Source organism: Empidonax traillii, unplaced genomic scaffold, assembly GCF_003031625.1.
Source record: "Empidonax traillii isolate 1590-97213 ecotype Southwest subspecies unplaced genomic scaffold, ASM303162v1 scaffold433:size1479616, whole genome shotgun sequence".
Lineage (NCBI taxonomy): Eukaryota > Metazoa > Chordata > Aves > Passeriformes > Tyrannidae > Empidonax > Empidonax traillii.
This window is the reverse complement of record NW_020955626.1, coordinates 388804-406378: the sequence shown is the minus strand read 5'-3', so window position 1 is coordinate 406378 and position 17575 is coordinate 388804. Positions and strand designations below refer to the sequence as shown.

The 17575-nt window shown below is 42.4% G+C and overlaps 1 protein-coding gene across 28 annotated transcripts in view; it reads left to right on the top strand.

Annotated features, from left to right (window-relative positions):
* FOXP1 (forkhead box P1) overlaps positions 1–17575 on the top strand; it is a 384733-nt gene that overhangs the window by 298269 nt on the left and 68889 nt on the right. For 25 of the 28 annotated variants that reach the window (XM_027894562.1, XM_027894560.1, XM_027894561.1 and 22 more), the window contains 3 exons: positions 10712–10849; positions 11954–12043; positions 17352–17511. In XM_027894562.1, the coding sequence (XP_027750363.1) occupies positions 10712–10849; positions 11954–12043; positions 17352–17511 (388 nt within the window). The remainder of the gene's footprint in view (positions 1–10711; positions 10850–11953; positions 12044–17351; positions 17512–17575) is intronic. The other 3 variants (XM_027894563.1, XM_027894558.1, XM_027894567.1) reach the window with 1 other exon arrangement.

Below are 17575 nucleotides of genomic sequence, written 5' to 3'. Positions count from 1 at the left end.
GGGGGGGGGGGGGGGGGGGGGGGGGGGGGGGGGTAAGGCCCGCGCAAAGTGCCGGAAAACAGCCCGGCGAGGATGGAGGAGCCGCGCCGCTCTGAGAGAGGAGGAGGAGGAGGAGGGAAGCAGGGAGGGAGGGAGGGAGGGACGGCGTGTGCGCCCCGCAACTCGCTCGGAGGTTTTTTAGAAGTGATGAGCGGCGCGGAGCGTGTCGCCCGGCGCCTGTCGCGACAGCCGTAGCCCGCGCGGGGCTTGTGCCGCAGCGCTGGAGTTTTTGGAAGAAGAGCGAGGGAAACGGGGAAAGTGCACGGAGCCGGATAAAAACGCGCTGTCAGGTTTAAATGCCAGGAACCGGGATCGCTGAATGGATTCGCCAGTCAATTTACCAGGGGGAAATTAAGTGAGTGAGCTTTGTTTTTTTGACATTGACTAGTGCTGTGAACCCCGGCGAAATGGATGTAACGGGATCTCGGTGTCAGCCCTGCGAGCCGGCGTTGCAGTGCGAGTGAGCTGAATTTTCGAGGGGGGTGGTGGTGGTGGGGAGGAGGGAACCCTTAGGAAGTGGGTGGTAAGTTTAGAGCAAAGTGCATATACACTCTTCCTCTCTGGAATTAACTCCTTCAAAGCCAGCTTGTCTCTGAAAACGCCGAGAGTTCTGACTCGTCCTTGCGCTGGTGGCAGGGAAAAGCTGCTCGGTAGCGCGACACGGTCGTCTCGGTGCGTGTGCCGGCGATTGACACGCTACCATTTCATCTTTTTAAATAAAAACAAGTTTGGTGGCAGGAAACGTGAATCATTCGGGGTGACCAAGATCTGTTTATGAAAACCAAACGGTTGGATTTATTCTAGCAGTGAGTGTTGAGTTGTGAACTACAATAAATTGCTGAAGTTTATTTCCAGTAAAAAGTAACTTAGGCAGGCTAGTTTGCTGTTTTGTAAATAAACTGAGATGTTAAAATCCTTTTTATTTGGATCACAGCTGATTTTTGTGCCTGATGCTCCTGGGCCCAATCCTGGAAGGACTTGTGCATGTGCAGTAGCTTTACTAGGAGAGGAGGATCTCTCCCTCTCTTTCCTCCCCCCACCCCGAGCTGTAAGCACCTTGCCTGTTAAATTAGTATTTGTCAGATCGAACCCCTCTTAAGTAGGCTTAATGTGCTGAACTTTTAGGCATCTTGCACATCTTTACACCAAGTTGAAAACCATTTCTTTTTGCTTGTAGCTCTTCTAAAAGTCATGGCTACAATGCGTGTGTATATGTGTGTGTATGTCATTAGCGTGCGCTTCCGTCTGGTTAAGAAATGGCTTTTGTTGATTGTATATTTATTGCAGTAGCAGCCTAGGAAGTCTCTAAAAGCAGGCACTCTCCCCGCAGCCAGCGGAAAATCTGCTGTCAGAGGGCTTTCAGTGATCTCCTGTGGCTGCGTCCAAAAAATTTCATTGATAAGGTTGCAGAGATGAAACCCGAGTCCTGCCTAAACAGAGTAGCTGCCTTGGCCTAGACTGTGATAGAGCTGAACTGCAAACTGATTGGTCTGACACTTTATAATCAAAGTTGATTTATTGTTCATTAGTAGTGCATTAGCCCTTTCAGGCAAGACAGTTATTTGTGTAGTGGCCTGTCAAACAAAAGGCCGCTAGCACCTGTCATTTCTAAACCATGAGATAAGCAAGCAGATATTAAGATAATGCAAATAGGAATACACTGGAATGAGGTAAAGTTCTAGCAATTTCTCAGCAAGAAATATTGTTCTATTTAACGTGCTCACGTTTAGCAAATAGAGGAACTGGATTATAGAGTGAAGGGGTTCCGCGGCACCAGGACCATCAGGAGGAGAAGGTGCTGGGAATGAGCTGGGCGTCTGTGGCGTGTGGTTTCAGAGGACCTCGGAGGTGAGGAGGCAGCTGGGGCAGATAATGAATCGGGAAAAGCTAGTTGCTGATACAGGAGGAAGATGTGAATGCTGTTTTGTAGCCTTAATTTAATTTTGTTTGATTTTGGGTTTAGTGTGAGAGCCAGATTGGGGCACTTTTTGTGTTTTTTCCTTGACTCCTTCCTCCCCTTCCCAATGGACAGATGTCATGAAAGGATGCTCTTACTGGCAGGGGTTAATTATATGAAAACTTGATGACATCACAGCAGAGCTGTGAGAATGTCAAAATACATCTGCTGCCATATTCAGACATATTGCTCTCCCTCCTCTCCCCCTATATCAGCTCCCCTCCTCTCTCAAAAGGGAATGATCTCATGACATAAAACAGAAAACAACACAAGTGTCAAAAGAAAACAAAATTAGTGAACTTTTGTCTGCCACCATAGAAACGAGGATTAACTTATGTTATTCCAGAGCATGGAATGGAGACTATCTGCATGAGGATATATAGTGTATTGTCTTCTGTGAATTTTCATTTGACAGGGATTTTGGAGGCTGTGATCTTAATTAAATCTCAACTGACTCAAATAATGCATCTAAAGGCATGCAGTGTTGCGTAACCTTGCTGAGTTGGTAAACCATAAATCATCAGAAAGCTTATGATAGGAAGGGCTGCTTTGAAAATTTTTTTTTTTGTTTGCTACAGTTGGTTTGTTGGTTTTTTTTGGTCTTGTTTAACATACACTTTACTGTGCTGTGCCATTGTACTCTCCCTTTTTCTAAGCAGTGTTATTTTTGCTTAATAAAAAAAAAAAAAAAAAACAGCTCTGAGACATGCTCTGACCAGTCACTCAGCTGAACTAAAGAGAAGTCATAAATATAATGGGATTGACAGGGAAGAAATGAAATGCCTGCGCTGGCTTTGCGGGGATCTCGCTGCTCAGAGGAAGGTGTGGGGGTGCCTCTCACGTTCTTTCTACAGCTGGATGAGCCCTCCACACGTTTTAGCAGTGTAACTCTTAACCCCACGCTGAAATTTATGCTGGGGCGTAAACAGTGATCAGACACCACGGTGGAGTCGTAACGTGTCGCCCCTGGGTTGTAATGGGTCACAGATGGATGATTGCACTAATGGATGGTGGGCTGTGCAAGTTGAGTTGATTTTAGTTGTGTGCCAGGAAGAAAAGGGTTGCAACAGTTGTGTGAAGAAGGTTAAAGGGGGTTTTTAGGCATTGAAAGCGGGGTAGGGCAGTCAGAGCGATTTTCTTATGCACCATTTTAACCTGACAATCTTCAGGTTCGCTGTTGTTGCTTGAGAGTGAAGATGTTTTTAAAATACTGAAGCTAAACAAGTGACTATTTCAGTGTAAAATTCTTTGGTTTCTGTGTATGTGATTACATGCTCCGGGCAGCTGAAGAAAGGTAAGGGGAGAAAGATTATTGCATTCAAAAGTTTCCAGAGTTTCAAAGCTCCTGTGCTTTCCTACTCTGTATTTCTTAGTCGTTTCAGAGCTGCTGGAGACAAACCTGAGCTGGGAGGACACAGCAGTTGGATTCACTTTCTGAAAAGGTTTCCCAGTAGCAGGATAACTTACTGGTGTTGTTTTTCTCCCCTCTTTGCTAGGGAAAAGCAGTAGCAGGGGTAGTTTTATCAACACCTGCAAAACTAGATTGTGGGAAAGTCCTGACACCATAAGCTAAATTTGTTATTGTTTGGTGAAAGGCTTGGCTGGTTTTAAGCAGTTTGTTTGTTTTATTGAAAGCAGAACAGCATTACTGGAAACTACTTTGCTGTAGTTCAGTTAAAACGTCCTGTACTGTTTTGTTTTTATAAGGTGCTTACTTGTTTAGCTTCACTTTCCAGTTATAAGGAAAGGGAAAAAAAATCCACTGTGCACTCATCTGCAGATTAAAGTGGCCGTGTAGAGATTGGGAGAGAAGCAGAACTGGCAAATATGTCTTCCCCAGCTTTTCTTTTTTTGTTCCTTTTTTTTTTTAACCTTTCCAGCGCAGTTTCCTGTGCTAGCAGGAGGGTCTGTAGTTTGTACTGAAGTTGAATGAATGTTAGAAAACGCAGACTGAATATTGAGCAAATAGGTGGAATTGATAATTGTTCTGTGCACTAGTTTTGGATGGATTTGCCTTCATTGATTAGGTAAGATGCTCTGTTATTTGGGAGGGACAATACCCCCTCCTCCCCAAACTGACAACGGGTTTTAATTTTTAAGCTTTATCTTGCCCTTAAATCTGAAACATCATTGTTCAAATAACTGAGAACAAGGTAAACCAACAACATCAAAAAGGTCGGCTTCTGTGATTTCTCAAGGGCTTGTTATTTTGTACTTTCCAATTCTATTTGATGTCTTGACAAAACAAGATGACACAAGGGAGAATACATTAAATTTTGATTTTCATCTAACCTGTTACAGTAGTGGCAGCTTAATTTCTTTTACTTTTTACCGAAGACGGCTTTTTTTGCACAATTACTCTAATTGCCACGCCACGTTATGAGAAGGTTTCTTTACGGGTTTCCCATTTGCCTTGATTTTGTGAGGCATTTTTTTGAACATGCTTTGACCTTTAACACGGCGAGCTGGCTGGTTGGAGTGTGTCTTCATTAGAAGTAAATCAGTGAATGGCAAAATTGTCAAAGAAGCAACTGATGTTTTCTCATTAGAATCTAATTTGCACCGTTGTGCTTAGCTGTGATGTTCAGCTGTAGGTGTCTGCCATAGGTGTGAAAACCTGCACATTTTTAAGCAAATAAAGTTTACAACTGTTATAAAGGTGACACTTGGAACCAGAGTGGCAAAGCCTGCCCGAGTGTTTAAGCAGAGGCACTGGTTTGTGTGGGAAATAAACAGGTGAATTTTTGTCAGGAATCACTAATATTTTCACGATTGTACGTCATCTCAAATGCCCTGAGTTTGAAGAGCAGGCAGCTGTGGATTTGATTCTTGCAGGAGAAAATAGCCAGGGATGGAGAGAGGGTTCATCCTTCCTAGAAATCTGTTGGGAGTTTCAGTTCTTAAAAATCTGCCATAAAAAAAAAAAAAAAAAGCCCCCTCTGTGTAACACTTCCCTTTTACTCACATGAAACTCTGGGCATATTAAATGTTGCCGGTTCAATCACGGTCTTTTATTATTTAATTAAGCTCTCCGTAATGTATGTATGAATTAATACACAAATGTAAGGAGTCTGACACCATGATCATTCTCAGTATATTAAGGGTGTTTGGGACAGAGGGTTTCAAGGGGTTTTCAAGGGCTTTAGAGGCATTTTGGATGTTTCTAAGCAGGATTGCTTTTGGTTTATTTGAGGCTTTTTTGGCAGAATATGTTGATCTAGCATTTCCTTTCCTAAACTCTGGAAAAAAAGCAGATTTTTTTTTCCTTTTTTTTTTTTTTTTTTTTAACTGAATCATTATAAAACATCATCACTGTTCGGAACCATGTACAGCAGGTTATAATTTTTCCTTTCATGCTAGAGAGGGAAACAAAAACTATAACTTTTTAAAATGTGAAAAATGATGATGATAATCTCGAGGTTGAAATCTCACTCGGCTTATTAAAGGGGTATTTGGTTGTGTGTGTGTGTGTGTATGTTCTGGTTTAGTCTCTATTTGACAAATGTTAGATGTAGAAAGAATTTAATTTATGTAAACTTTATATTTTTATGCAAATTAAATGGGTATTTATTATAGCTGAAACAATTATCCTGGCACTTAGTGAGAAACCTGGTATGCATGAGAAGTGGAAGATAAGATCAGATGTTTCATTCTGTAAACAAATACGAAAAAATTCCCGTTTTTCCTCAGCTGGGAGAGAATACAGAGGGCAGCAGACACCCTGACATGCCGGGGTATGTCAGTATAGCCCATCGTTCTTTGTGGGTCAAAGGGAGATCTTCCCTCCTGATAAAATATACTAAACAAAATTAAAATAATAAAATGCTAATTTAATTTTAAAGAGGGCTTCCCCCTCCCTCTTTCTCTTTTCATAGGGAGTTGTATTGTTATGGAGAGAACAGTTATGCTAATGACAGACTACTTAGCTGATTTTACATTAATATAATAAACTTTACCTGTCTTAATGCGCTGTGCTGTATTATGGCAAAATAACTAAGCCTAAAAGTGAGATTCCATTCGCATAATGAACCAGCATTGCAGCTCCTGCGTGAACAATTCCGAGAGCGGCGGTTTTGTGTTGGGATTTTGGAGGATGAAATATTGTGTCGGAAACGTTTTAGTCTCAGGATGGAAGCAGGTCCTGCCTTCAGCACTTCTTGCTTTGCTGGGCTGTGCTCTGGCCTGTGGCATCGTGCCTCCCTGCTTGCCAGGCTGTCTGTGCTTTATCTTCTGTTTTGCATTGTTTCAGCTGAGATTTTTTTTTTTTTTTAATATATATATTTTAAATGTATTGCATAGAAGAGCTTTCTAATAGGACAGCCAGCTCAAGTTCATTGTTTGGTTTTGCTTGGCCGTAGCTATTTTTACTGTAGCCCGGTATTTTTAACTGTTCCTCAGCGACTTGCTCTTTCTGTGTTCAGCTGTTTTGCTCCGTTTAACTTTTATCACAAAAATCTTTAACCGAAGAATTGCTGTTTGGAAATCCAAGGTTGCCTGGTATGAGGGCTTACTGAAATCAAGTTTGAACATAGATCACGGGAGAAAAGGATTTTCTGGCAGAGTTATTCTTTATGAATTAAGGAAATCTTCCCATCTTCCATGCATGCCTGCTAACAGTTAACAGCACCACAGCCGTATCCAGCATCGGAGGCACAGGGTGTGAAAAGGGCATTCTTTTTTTTTTTCCTTTTCGCTTCATACAAGATTAAACTACTTGAAATTATTTAGCTAGTATTTAATTATATTAATATCACTGAAAATGAGGGGATGGAGATGATTAAATAGGACTAAATCATTTTCATCCCCGTGACCCTTGTCTGGGTTGTGTGGAGGAGTGACAAATGCATCCCTACTGCAATTTCATGGGGAAGTTAAAGGTGAACTTGGCCCAAGTTTGTGGAAGTTTTCCTCGGTCCAAAAAGATGGTTTGTTTGCAGGACTTGAAATGGGGGGGGGCTGTGGAGGGGGCTGAGGGGGACAGGAGAGCTTTGGGGGTCTGGAGGAGCAGCAGGCAGAACCCTGGGAGAAACAGTGTCTGAAGACAATTGTGAGTATTAAAGACATTTTTTGCCGTTGATGGTATTAGCATGTCAGCAGGTCCATACTAGCACAGCTCCCAAAGCCAAATTGCAGCTGTATTTTTACCTTTGCTGCCAGGTTTACATGCAGCTGGGTATCTACCACACCCTATTGTTATAAGTCAACAATACCAAAAGTAGTTCATTAATCATATCAATAACAACAATCGTGTTTCATGTGCAAAATAGAAATAAACAACTTGAAAGAAAAAAAAAAAGATTGATTTCTATTCCGCGTGCTAACTTAGCATTCTTTAAATATATCTGCCAGTAGTTTAATTTGAACTTCAACTCCCTGAAGGCAGTAAGACAGAATTATTTTAGTTCTTCATAAACTCCTTCTGTGATTCATTGTTAACTCATAAAACACGCTCATTTTCATGTACTTAAACAGTTAAGTCATTTTTAAAGTTCGTTTGTAATTTTTTTTGGCAACACATTTAAGTTGACATCTGAGAGATAGAAATCTAAAATGAATTTATAGCTCTTGGTTTAGGTTTCACTCACTATCAGACCAGATATCAGAAATAAATATTTTTTATCTAACATAATGTAAAGTATATTGCACAGTATCTAAAATAAAGTTTAGTTTTGACTGAATACACTCAAAAAGGGACCCATAAATATTAGAGAGCTGTAGTTAAGAACTTACATGACTGTTTTAAATACTATTGATTTAAACCACTGGCTAGATTTTATGAATCAAAGTGTAATTTCCAAGCTTTGGCTATATTTCTCATCGCTAAAGCACTCTCTCTTGTGTGCCTTTAGCAGCTTTCCAGACATTCAACACGGGATTAAATGATAGTAGTTACAATGATCAATAGGTTAAGACCGGTACAATCACTCTTACCGCTAATGACCTCGGTAGTAATGGGTAATAAAGTGTGGGCTATAATAGCCTATTGCTGGTGCTGCATGCCCTTTGATTCCTAGTATTACCAGGGACTAGCTACATGGAAAAGTTGGACGTTGGGAGTTAAGAGAGTGGATATATAGGCCATCATTCTTAACTGTTTGAAGTCCTCAGACTGTACGTGGGCCCACGCTCGTCGGGGATGTGTGCTGTCATTTTTAACACCGTAGTTTCTGGTGTGTTTGAGTTTGTTTGTGCGAGGTTTCCATAAGTCGCTTTCGTGATAAGCTGAAGTACAGGCTTTGGCTAAATGTGGCTGTGAGCTGTGTTTATAAATGGAAGGCAGCACCTTCTTTAGGGGTGCAGGTGGGGTGCGAAAATGTGGTTTCAGATGGTAAAATGAAGTTGAACGGGCCAATGTAAACTTGTACTCTGTGTGCTTGTACTCTGTAACCATGTGCCATATATATATATATATATATATATATATATATATTACTACTTTTTTCTTTCTGGTTAAATGCTTCTGTTCTTGCAGCTAAGAGATTCTTCAGTGGAAGGTACGTGGCTGGTTTGCAAAGATAGGGAGGGCCCAATTGTCAGATTTGTCCCGAGATAAACATGCAAAAAGGCCATGGAAGTGAATGGGAGTTGTCCCTGCCCAGCTGACGGCAGAACGCGGCCCTTTGGATTAATCACCGATGTGTAGGGTTTACAGCACCCCACCCTATTCCTGTCTGTATCCCCTCTTGTCGTCATAAATCTGACTGAACAGTATTTGTCTTGTCTATCTTCCAAGAAGGGCACAGAAAACATACTTAAACATGCTTCCTCTTCTGTTTGCCTGCTCCAACTTCAATGAGAGGTAGTACAAACCCCAGGGTAAAGTAAACTTCTCTGGGGATGAGAATAATGAAGGTGAGTCACGCTTCGGGGTGAAGATAGTGACAGCAGGATTTAATTAAATAATTTTGTACTCCCAGAAAAGTTTTTAAAGGAGTACGGATTAAGATATTCGGAATTAATGGGATTACCCATCCAGATGGCTCAGTGTCCTCGGAGCTGATGGCTTTCCCGTAGGTGTGGGCAAGTGGCGCTGGCCACGGGCAAATGGCCCCTGGTTTTGGTGGTTTCTGGCGTTTGACCCGTAATTAAATCTCCATTTGCCTGCGTTCACACCAGCCTGATCCACACTAGCTGTGTGGGAACGCGCTGTGCCACGGGGAATGCTCAGAGGGCCTCGCCGTGTCTGCTTTAATGGGCTGTCGGAGGCGTGCGAGCCCTCGGTAGGCTTTGCTCAGACAAACGTTTTTGAGGCAGCGTCTGTCCCTGGCACACGACATGTACACAGCAACACGGGGAGATGTGCAGTGTACATGCATCTGACCTTCAGGAACCATTTTTAGTTCATCAAAATTAGTGATGCTGAGAAATCAGGACATCAGTGCATAATGACTGTGAAATTAGGAATGAGAGCTTGCTATGCAAATGACAGGACAAATCATGTGAAAAAGTCAAGATAAACTGCATATTAAGACATTATGTTACATAAAATTAATACTGCATTTCTCTCTTGCTTACTACTACACTGGGAGGGTTTTTTTTAAACTCCTTTATCTTCTGATCAGCTATTGTCTGTGGATTTTTTAGAAAGTGGTGCACAGAAAAAGTGCTAAACATATTATTACCTTTTATTGTAATACATGGGATGACAGGAGATCCTTTTTAGCAAAGTATATCCTTTACTGCTTTTAGTTTTGTGCTGTCATGTATTTGATTTGAAACTATAGAAAAGTAAGGTGCTTAAATATTACTGTTAAAACTCATATGGGTTTTGTCTTTTCCTCTATTGTTTTTTTTTTTCCTCCTTTTCCTTTTTTGGGGTGGAGGGTAGAGGGGTGGGTTTCTAGCGAAATAGTCTTCTTGCATTACTGGGACTGACAAAATGGTTCTCATGTAGTCTTCAAATTAAACACAAGTGCAGTGATTATTTTGAATAGCTAAATTACATTCTAGAAAGCTTGCAGAATTCATAGCATTGTCATTAGGTATCCGCTTGAATACAATTTGTGTAACCTTGGCCAAGACAGCCTGTCATTTTAATGTCAGTGTTTTATCTGAACAAGACATCATCCTTTCAGATACAGTGTACAGGTTCCTTGCAAAGATGCCCGTGCAGAAACGTGTTAACAGTTGCAAATATGAAATGCTATCAAGTTCATCACTGTAGCTGTTTGTCACTGAAATGTCATGGAAAGCGGCTTTTAATGGTATCTCACATAATATGAAAGAATTGAAGACATCTGTATGCTGGGTGAATATGGAATGGTAAAGACATCGTGGTAGGGCCTTTCTGTAAAAATTGCATGGGAGTCTAGTGCTGTTATTCACATCACTGAGCCTTCCTTCAATTTTCTTAAAAACCAGTTGTAATAGGGTCTAGATCCCATCAGTGTAGGATATTTGACTGCTGGATTTCTCTGCGGGAAGCAAGGACTTTCTGGGAGGGAAAGGACTCGGTTGCCAGTTTCTTGTAAAAATAAATGAATCTTTACCATATTGCTTGCTTTAAAGGATTCCCATCCACTCATGTTTTAACAAAGGGGAATTTAGTCACCAGGGAAGTGTGGACAGTACCTTTGTTCCTGCTGAGGTGGGCTGTAAGGATTCTCTTGTCTTCAGCTCCCTCGATGCCAGGTGTGGGATTCCCCCAGCGTGGGGATGCTGGAGGAGCCACAGGGATGCTCTCTGACCCCCTCTTTCTCTCCTCTTGGCCTTCAGGTTCCAGTGTCGGTGGCTATGATGACACCTCAAGTGATCACTCCCCAGCAAATGCAGCAGATCCTCCAGCAACAAGTGCTAACTCCCCAGCAACTCCAAGTCCTGCTCCAACAGCAGCAGGCACTCATGCTTCAACAGGTAATTGTTTCCTTAACAGTGGCTCAGATGGACCCTGTGGATGCTGGAGGGCTTTGTCCCCCAAAACACTCCTGGGGGAGGAAGCTTCCCAGATCTCAGGTCCAGACCTTGGAGCAACCATGCTCCGAGCTGAACTGACTGCTCTTTTGTTTTTAGTTCTAGAAATAGCTACTGGAAACAAATCCAGGGAGCAGTGCTAGGAGTGTTTCCAAGATCAGCTAAATAATACAGATGCATATTTAAGTGTCAGGACTTCGGCAGATGTCCCTGTTGCTTTTGCCTGCATCCCCCAGAAAGCTGGTTGTGCCCTGACTAATTGGAATAAACAAGGTAGAAGGGCAGTGCTTCCCAGATTAGACCTCATTATGTCCATCTGGAACCATAAAGGACTGTGGAAACGGTGGCAGTAGAAGAGGAGAGGTTTGCAAGCCTTAATCTGTTTGATTTCCAGCAACGTATGCTGTGCGGCGTGTCAATGCTTCTCACAGCCCATGGGCCTTTCTCAGCTGGAATTTGGCCACTGACAAGCCCTGGGGCTCCATTATCATAGGGTTTGGCACAGCAGGGTCTCACAGACCCCGGATGGGTGTCAGCATCCAGCCCAGCCCAGCCTTGCCTGCTCCCTCCTGGCTCCCAGACTCCCTCCTGCCCACACCGGCACGCTGCCTGCACGGTGCACATCTGGGGAGCGGGAGGAGGAGAGCATTTCCCAGGATGTCTATGCATGTATTGAACAACACTTAATACAGTCAAACCCTATCATTTAGAAAGCATGTGTGTTTCACAACAGAGATTCGCCAGGCTCTCTCAGCAAGGGCATTTTGGCTTTGTTGTTACAATCAAAGGTCATTCCTTGCCTTATTTTAATTAGTTTGTGTAGAAAATGGTATGTTTTTCATCAGTTCATTTTGGAGATTACTTTTCAAACGATAATGCCAAGAATAGTCAGTGTGCACTGAATTTATTGTTGAGTTTCAAACTAAAGGTCAGACCATTACAGATAAAAGGATGCTATTTTTCAAATCACAGTTTGTGTGTTACACCAAAAGGGACACTGAATTGGCTCTCCACTTTGTTACTTACCATCTTTCCTTTTCTTTGTAGCAGCAGCTTCAAGAGTTTTATAAGAAACAACAGGAACAGTTGCAGCTTCAACTTTTACAGCAACAACATGCTGGAAAACAGCCTAAAGAGGTACAGACAATACCCATTTTACTTTCAAACCACAGATCCCTGGGGACTGTCTAGTGGCTATTAAACTGTCATTCATCTTATAAATGATTGCACAACTGAACTGACTCTATCGGGCCTCAGCTTTCAGATTTAGAGTTATTGTCCTGTTTTCGCCTGTGTTTTCCTGTGCTTTCCATTTGCTCACTGCCACATATTTTATAGCAGGGGAGCAGGCCTTGCTGCTTGGTCTGAGTCCTGGAGCAAGCATCTAGACTTGTATCTTGGGAGAGTGCTTTGGGAAGTTAGTTATGGTGTAGAGGGGAGGGGGTGAGGCAGCAGGCCCAGATATGGTGCTGTCCTTTCTAAACAGGGCAAAATGCTGAGAGACGTTGAGTTTGTGCTTGTAGTTTCCAACTGCAGAGGTTCTGGTGGATGTTCTTCACAGCTGCACTGAGCAGTCTTGGTGCTGACGTGGAGAAGAGGTGGCAGGAGACCTCATCCTGATGCCACCGTGGTCCATGGCAGAAGAGGACAGGCTAGGGTAACTTCTGCCTGTCCTTTAAATACACTTCCCTTTCAAAATACCCATCACATCCTGAACTTTTGTTTGTTGCTTTTTGTGTGCTTAAATTGAATTTGGCTGCAATTACATTTTTTTTAAGGCATCGGGCTCACCTCCTAATTTTCGTGGAGTTTGTGACTTTCCTGCTTAATCTGACATCTGTGCTGCCTGAGGTAGATCCTAGAAAGCTGCCTTTTGGCATGAGATGCTGAGTGATGTCCTGCGATAGCGGCAGCGCCTGTGTCACTCGACAAGGGGGGCTGCTCAAAGCAAACACCAATTTCTGCGCCCCAGCCCCCTTGAAATTTCGGCAAATCGTGCCACCTGTGCCAAGTTTTAACCCAGAGTGAATTTTTCCAGCTGAGTTATAAACCCCTGAAAACAGGGGGGTTTATAATGGAAACGCTGACACAACCTTAACCATAGCGCGCTTACGGGCGCCACTATAATAAAAAGGGAACAGATTAAAAAGTGTCTAAAATGTAAATCTAAAGGACTAACAGTAATTAAAATGGAAATGGCACAGGGAGGGAAGGCATGTAATTGTGAGATATCACTGTGCAGAATGCTCTCAGCTTTGTTTTGCTGGCTGTTTTTCTAATTCAGTAGGGCTTACTCATCAGTGGCAGTTCAATGCGCGTTAATGACTCTGGGATGCAGGCATCACTCTGGACAAAGAAATGATTATTGTGCGGTCAAAAGAAGTTCAAAGACAAGAAGGGAATTTCAGTTTTTTCCTTAGAGATCCACATTCAAGAGCATATAAATTAAGCCAAATGTTAAAAACCACAGTCTGAAAGCTGACTTCAAAGTCACAACTCTCTAATTAATGAACTGCGAGCTTCAGTTTGGACAAGTCGTGGTTTGATGCGCCCATAAATCAACATGACAGGTCTGTTTCACAGTCTCAGACAGCGCTTGTCATTGAGTCACATCAGATGTAAACACAGCAGAAAAAAGAGGGAATATGAAGGAGGTGCAATTGATCAACAGAATTGGTAAAAACCCACTTTTGAAACGCATTATGCATGATCACAGGAAATGGCGATAGCCTCAAGAGGCTTTCTCCTTCTGCTGTTGCTTTTTTGAATCAGATTTCTAACAGCCTTCAAAAGGGAGAATAAGAATTATGGAGCTTCTCCCCTGTGGCTGGCAGGCAATAACCCCCTGTTGTTATTTTGTGCTTCTTTCTTTTCAAAGGCGTCAAAATTTAGTTTTTTAAAGATCTTTAACTCTATATTTGAAGACAAACAATAAAGGGCTGCCACTGTCATTCTTATCAGTTACCAGGGATTGTATTTTTTCTTTCTGTTGCCACTTCTTATTAACCTCTTATTTGGTCTATTAGACATAGTTTTGAATGCAAGCCTGCATGCTGGGAGAACATGAAAGTTCAGATGAGCTCAGAGGGCAGATAAAGAAATTTGAAGGGGAAAGTTACACAGCAGAATGAACGATAAAAGTTAACTCTTCTAAATTGCTGTTGTCAGACAGGAGAGCATCTCAGACACAAAGATGAGGGCTCGGAGCTTAAAGAAAAAAAATACTTTGTGTTAAAAAAGACAAGAAGGGAAGTTAGACAATGTGATGGCATTTCAATATCTAACACACTGATTTACTGTGGTCACACTTCTGATATTACACTAGCGAAAGCAACAATAAGAAAGGACTCCTTCCTGTTTCAAGAAGAGTATTTTAACACGATAGCTGGGAAGGGAACAAGGACACGAGTCTCTTCAGCTTTTTCTAGGGGTTTAGGGGGTGGTTTTGCTGATGGTTTTAGTATAGGCCCGTTTCAACGTTCGTTTAACCCAGAGGTTTGTTCAGCCCAGATGAAGGAGGTTATTCGTGCTAAATTAGCATGGAGAAGGTGGTCTTTTATGATTTTATTTTTTTCTCCTCCCTCTCGCACTGGAAACTGGCGGGCAGTGCCGTGGTGGGAGCCGGCGGCTGCCGGGCTAACGAGGGCCGAGCGTGTACCTTGACAGATGGAACAAGTGTATTCATGTACGGCATCCCCCAAGTCATTTTGTGAGACCCTTGTCCTATTGTACTGTCGTGAAAGGAGGAAAAAACACAACAAACCTCCCAAGCCCTGTTGGCCAAAAGGATCTGACCCCCGAGCAGAACAGACGGACGGACCCCAGTGAGGTTCCTGGTGGGTTTTACTCGAGGGCTCCGCGGTGTAGCAGAGGTGAACCGTGCCCGACAGTGAGGGGGGAGAGGTGCCAAGTGGGATTTCAGCCCTTTGCCCCCCCCTAGGCCGTCCTCCCCATGCAAACTGGGGCTCCCCGTGGCGAGGGGGCTGTGGAGGATCCCGCCTGGTGCCGCGGCGCTGGACGGAGAGGGCTGTTTCCCGAACAGGGCCGTTTGTCCTCCGGCAGTGTGACAGTTTATGTTAGGCAGTAGGGAGTAACCTAAGAAAGGAAAACAGACCTTTGACAGAAGCTTTAGGGAGGGGATCAAAAATGCAAGTTTTATCAGGATATTTCAGCATTTTAACACTGACTACTGACCTGACAACAGGACTGCACCGAGACCTTTTTTGTATGCATTCAATTGTGAGAAGTAAACAAACTGCCTTGTATCCTGTGTTTGGTAACTGGGTGGGGAGCGCAGTTTGGCAACGTGTCTTGCTTTTAAATTCTTTCTTGGACAATGGGCCTTGTATACTTTTATATCCTGGCTTTTCAAAGTAGAGAGTGTTCAAGAGCTTTTCTTAGGATAGCTGAGAAGACAACCAAACGGGCATCAGTCAATTTATATAAAGGTGGGTTTTTTTAAAAGAAACCACATTCTAACTTTACACTCAGATGGAAAATAGGTAAAACACAGCTTATTTACAGCTAGATTTTTTTATGTAATACATTTATTATATATATGTAAATATATATATTAAGTACAGACATTTAAAAATTAATACTTACGGAAGGAAACATTAGTTTAACTCTTAATATAACTGTTGCTGGTGCCTGTTTGCATCTGCTGCTGTGACACATGGTTGCAACAACTGGATGTGTCTGAGCAAGCTGTTGCAAAGAAATGAAAACTCTCCGTGTTTCAGAATTTCCAAACACCTATTTGTTTAACTGAGTTCTTGAAGTCCTCGATTTTCTTGGAAATGAGCTGCATTTATAAATAAGATAGTAAGAATGACTGGCTGTCAGAGTTGTGGGTATAAAGTTTGTTGCGGTATTAGGGTTGATGAGGTGTGGTGGTAGGAGAAGGTGGAGGTCAAATGCCTGGCTGGTGTCTATCAGTCCTGCTCCAACAGCTCTACTGGTGGGACTTTGTGTAACAGCAGTAGGGAATGGGGCCAGTGCTCCTCTGGCTTGGTGTCAAGGAAGGGTGACAAAAAGTTTGGGATCTGGCTGGGTTTCGTTTGTGAAAGCATGCAGTTTGGTAAGAGTTAATTTTCTTTCCATAATTGTTAGCCATAATGTGTATAAGACCTCCACCTTGATATGATTCCTAGCAGATTAGGGATATTAGATAATTTCCTTCTATTTATTGTACTACTGCACTGTATTATCTTTCTATCACTCAGATAATTACTAAGGAAATCTACATTAATTTTTTTTGGCTAGCACAAGGAACTGCTAAACACTGGCATGATGTATTGATGTTTTACACAACAAAAGTTTTCCTCCTGTCATTGTACAATAAATAAAAAGATATTTATCAAAATGCAAAGCCTTTCATGGATTTTAAAGAACAAAGCAAATAAAATACAAGATGAGCATGGAAGCAAAACCTAGAGGCTTCCTTAACTGAACAAAATTAAGGACTCTGAAGCCTGGAGTACTGTACATATTAAACACTCACATTCAAGTAAGATGTTGTTTGCTAAATTATGAATGTGTGTAATTAAAATCTAGTGGCTGTTTCTATGAAAGATTTACAATGTTATTTCATCGTTTGTCATGGCTAATTAACAATATTAGATGAAGTTTTTCTTCTTCAAAGGTCTGATTTTTTCTCATTTATTTATGTCAGAAGTGATAAACAGAGTAGTTAAAAGCTTCTCCGGGTACAGTAGTGAGAAAAGCAACATGTTCTTTTACACCTCGAAGGTTCAAGGTTCACATCCCTGTGGAGTAAAGCAACTCCATCTTCTTTCTAGTGAGAATAATTAAAAATTTCAAAGTGCAGAAGTAGCAGCCTTAAATACAGCACAGAATAATTCCAACATAACAGAAAGTATTGTGGGACTTGATGGATGAAGAAGAGAAAGTATAAAAATACCATAAATTAAGCCAGTCGATTTACTTTAATAGTTGAGACAGCCCCTGAATGAGGAAACAGAGCACAGTGCAGGGTTGTTTCACGTTGTATCTAAGTGTGATGTGATCGTAAGGGTGTGATTCTCACCTTAGACATGTTCCTTGCCTTGAAGAATTACCCAGGACTTTTAAGAGCTGCCAGTAGCGTTTGCTTTACCCACCACTGAAATGGAGCCACTTCTGGGGTAAAACACAACCACATAGACCAAGAAACGCTGCAAACACTTTTAATTGGGATGGCAGAAGGGATTTAGGATTCAAATGACCAGTGGAGATGGGAATCTGTAGCCCTGTGGTTAGCTCTGGCATCTAAGCATACCTTGGGTTCTTTGACAAAGGTGGTGGGCTTGGTGGCTCGGCCTTCATACCAGGTGTCTGCAGTGAGAAGTTGAAGTGTTTTGAGACAAGGAGCCCTGTAAATCCTCTGCTTTGCTCTGTATTGACAAATGTGCTTTTTTTTTTTTTTTCTTTTTGTCTTTTCCAGCCCCAGCAGCAGCAAGTGGCCACACAGCAGTTGGCCTTTCAGCAGCAGCTCCTACAGATGCAGCAGTTGCAGCAGCAGCACCTCCTGTCTTTGCAGCGTCAGGGGCTGCTGACGATCCAGCCGGGGCAGCCCACTCTGCCTTTGCAACCCCTTGCACAAGGTAGGTGAGGTGGCAAAGCCATGGCATTTGTGCACACTCACATGGAATTGTCAGGCAGAGAGGA